At 41.6% G+C, this 3,171-nt stretch overlaps 1 protein-coding gene across 3 annotated transcripts; it reads right to left on the bottom strand.

The window, feature by feature from the left end:
• Positions 1–872: 872 nt before the first annotated feature.
• Positions 873–2,784, bottom strand: LOC121909166 (protein shisa-like-2A). 3 transcript variants are annotated; one of them, XM_042429599.1, is made up of 4 exons: positions 2,675–2,784; positions 2,234–2,413; positions 1,521–1,657; positions 873–1,275 (listed from the first exon to the last, which is right to left on the bottom strand). In XM_042429599.1, the coding sequence occupies exons 2-4, from the start codon at positions 2,410–2,412 to the stop codon at positions 1,091–1,093; spliced, it is 501 nt and encodes a 166-aa protein (XP_042285533.1). In that variant the 5' UTR covers position 2,413; positions 2,675–2,784; the 3' UTR covers positions 873–1,090. The 3 variants fall into 3 exon arrangements, with proteins under 3 accessions (XP_042285533.1, XP_042285534.1, XP_042285532.1); XM_042429600.1 differs by having other exon boundaries at positions 873–1,272; positions 2,234–2,559; XM_042429598.1 differs by having other exon boundaries at positions 2,234–2,559.
• Between the last annotated feature and the right edge of the window lie 387 nt (positions 2,785–3,171).

Raw genomic sequence — 3,171 nt, forward strand, 5'->3', positions numbered from 1 at the left:
TCTCTGGTATGATTTTTTAGTATGAAATGTTAATGTGCTAGGAACTCGTACTGTTTGTTACCAGTATTTTGTAATGTTTTGCCCGGAGGAGTCTGGGGTAGGGTGGGTGGATTGTCTTTGTTTTACTTTTATAATTCCTTTTTTTTCTTTGTCCCGTGTCTATTTATGTTTGAAAAAATAATTGAAAACTATCCTCAAAAAATAAATAAATGAATGAATAAAACCAACATTGACTTATGATAGACGTCCTGATGCAAACCGCAGTCAACCCACTCAATCCAGTTTCACAACCATCCACCCTGACCGCCCATTAGTCCTTGGACGATGACAAGAAGTCAATTGTCAAGAAAACGTAAACATAGGCCATTTAAGCACTAAGCAACAAACAACATATGCTGTCATTTCTTTCTGGCAAGGACATCGCACTGTAAAGCCATCCTTCAGTCCCTGACTAAATATAGCAGATGTGGCTACAAATCTACAGTATCCATCTGTATCAGGGTAAAGCCTTGCTGTCCAGACTCAGGTGTTGGCTGGTGTGTCAGTCTCTTTTTCCTGCCATGTGCCTCATCTTCAGCATCTTTCCCTGATGCACATGATCCTGTACATCCAGAATGTAAAGTGGAGATCCTACGTCCCTTGTTGTTCTAGCATATGCCTTAATCAGTCAACAATTCTTAATGAGTCTTTGGCTTTCATGAAGCCAATTATATGCATTCTCTTCCAAGAAGATGGTGGATACTTAATTTCCATTAATACGGTCTCAATTACTGCTGCAACCACTTAGTTATGGAGCCATGAGGAGGAGAGAAAGTAAGTAAGAAAGAAATTCATCAAGGCATGAGGTTTCATAGCCTCCATAGTGTGTCAGCAGCACTCAAGAGCTGTTCTTTATTTGACCAATCTTATATCTACTTAATATACAATACTTAATATTCACTCCTCTCAACCACCACAACTCCAAATTCTGCTGTTGTTCCTCCCTCTGTCATAGCTGTTCCCAGGCAGAGCAGTCTACCTCCAAGATTCAGTGGCTCTCTTAACCTCTGAACCGCTGGTCCAATTTTTTAATGAGAAATCTCTCAGTGTCTTATGAGGGACTTTCCACCTTTACACCGGTGACAGTCGCAGTGAAGCACCTCTGGAAGAGACGCTCAGGGTCTGGCGGCTGATTATCACAGTGCAGCTTCCTGCTCATGAAGTGCTTTCTGAATCCCTGTGGACCAGAGGCACAGCTCACTCTCGCATGACTGGATCCCTCACTGGGATCTCCTGCTGGAAAGCACACAGACAATTGCACAAGATCCATGGTTCAAGATCACATATCATGTGCTCTGTTCACCTACCAAACACAAAAGAAAAATGGGTCCATTTAAAGATTTAAAACGCTGCTGATTGCAGAGATTTGTCAGAACTGAAGGCTTTCAGAAAGAACAGATCAGAATAAAACTTTAACTCCTTTTTATGAGTCTACTTGAGAGAGCCTACACACACACACACACGCCTACACACACACTAACCTGGCACTCTGAGGGGTAGGCCGTTGTCAAGACGACTGGGTTTGGTGGCGATGAAGAGGTAGCAAAGGACACATACGGTGATGAGGAAGGCAAGAAGGACCACCGCTGCAATGGACAGACCAACAAGAGCGCCAATACTGAGAGGAGAGGAGAGGAGAGAAGAGGGGAGGAGAGGAGAGGAGAGGAGAGAGGGCAATAAGAGAAGACAAGATGATGTGAGGGATGCAAAAGAAAATACTGAAAGAGAGAAGATCAAATATGGAAAGATAAATAGTGGGGTGAAGGGTATGAGGTGAGAAATTGCATTGAACTGGACGTGGAAAAAACTATAAAACTATATTTTGCCTGTGCCAAAGATAATCTTCAGAACAAATCAGATGTGTATGGTGTAGTTCTAACTGTCACACTGGAGAAAAGCAATGACCAGAATGAGAGAAAGGAGGGGCACAGGTAAAAAGGACTCCAGCAGCTAAAGAAAAATTAGCTTTTGAAATGATACTGACACAAAGTCAGTGATGTATCACTGGAGAATACTATCTGATAAGTGAGACCATGTTTTAAAAAGATGCTGCTGCCTACATTCTGCACAGTTAGACAATTTAAACAATAATCTGTTGACCATGATGGGGAAATACATACAACAACCTCTGTGATGTTCAGGAATTTTAAATAGGTGACTAAATAAGAAATATGATAATGACTTCCCTCCTTACCTCAGCCACCACATGTATCCATACTCATACGGGAAAAAACTGTTGGGATCATCACAGCAATACTTAACATCATTAAATCCGCAACAGTAGACAGCAGCAGCATTTCCCGGTTTGGGGCAGGAGAAACCGTCCACAAACACACCGTCAGCGCTGTAGTAACCGCTGCATTCAGCGCTCATGCTGCAGCAGGAAAAAAAACACACTTGTGATCCGTTAAACGTGGATTAAAGTGAAGGAAATCTCCGCATCCTCAGCAGGAGTAGTAGTGCGCTCTGACAGTGGCGGAGTGTGTTTCTCCATCAGCTGTTTCCCGGTGAATGAGCCGGCTGAGAGACAGAGATGTAAAACTTTGAATCTGAAGAAATCCGGTTCCTTCCCTCCCCCTCTTTTCATCCCTCCCTCCCTCTTTCATCACCCACAGACACACACATATGTTCTCACCTCCTAACTTAATCTGCTTGAGTTTGTGGACACAATAAGCTTGTTTGTCGATGATGGATGTATTGAACACTTTTGTGTTTCCCTTCACCTTAACCTGAACCTAATCTAACCCTAACAGACCTCGACACATCACTGTTTTTCCGTAATGCTGTTAATTACCCACAAAAAAGAGAAAAAGATGCACAACTTCTGTATAAGAAAAAGTTGAGCCTTCTACTGAAATGATTTGTGAATATCTCATAAACTCGATTTTTAAATCTTCAGTTTTAATTGTAGGTGATTTCATCACTTAATTGTAGGATTTAACCAACTTAAGTTCAGAAAAACTAATGTCTGTGTTTCTTCCATTACAGTCGCTTCTGCAATAGAGTTAATGTCCATACTGAATAACAGTATCTGTCCAACCAACTGCGATTTAATAGCCATGTAATACATTCACCATTTGCTTTTTTTTAAACCCAGTGGGTGTTTTTAAAAAGTTGCTGATCACATACTGT

The sequence above is a fragment of the Thunnus maccoyii genome, chromosome 12 (genome assembly GCF_910596095.1).
Source record: "Thunnus maccoyii chromosome 12, fThuMac1.1, whole genome shotgun sequence".
NCBI lineage: Eukaryota > Metazoa > Chordata > Actinopteri > Scombriformes > Scombridae > Thunnus > Thunnus maccoyii.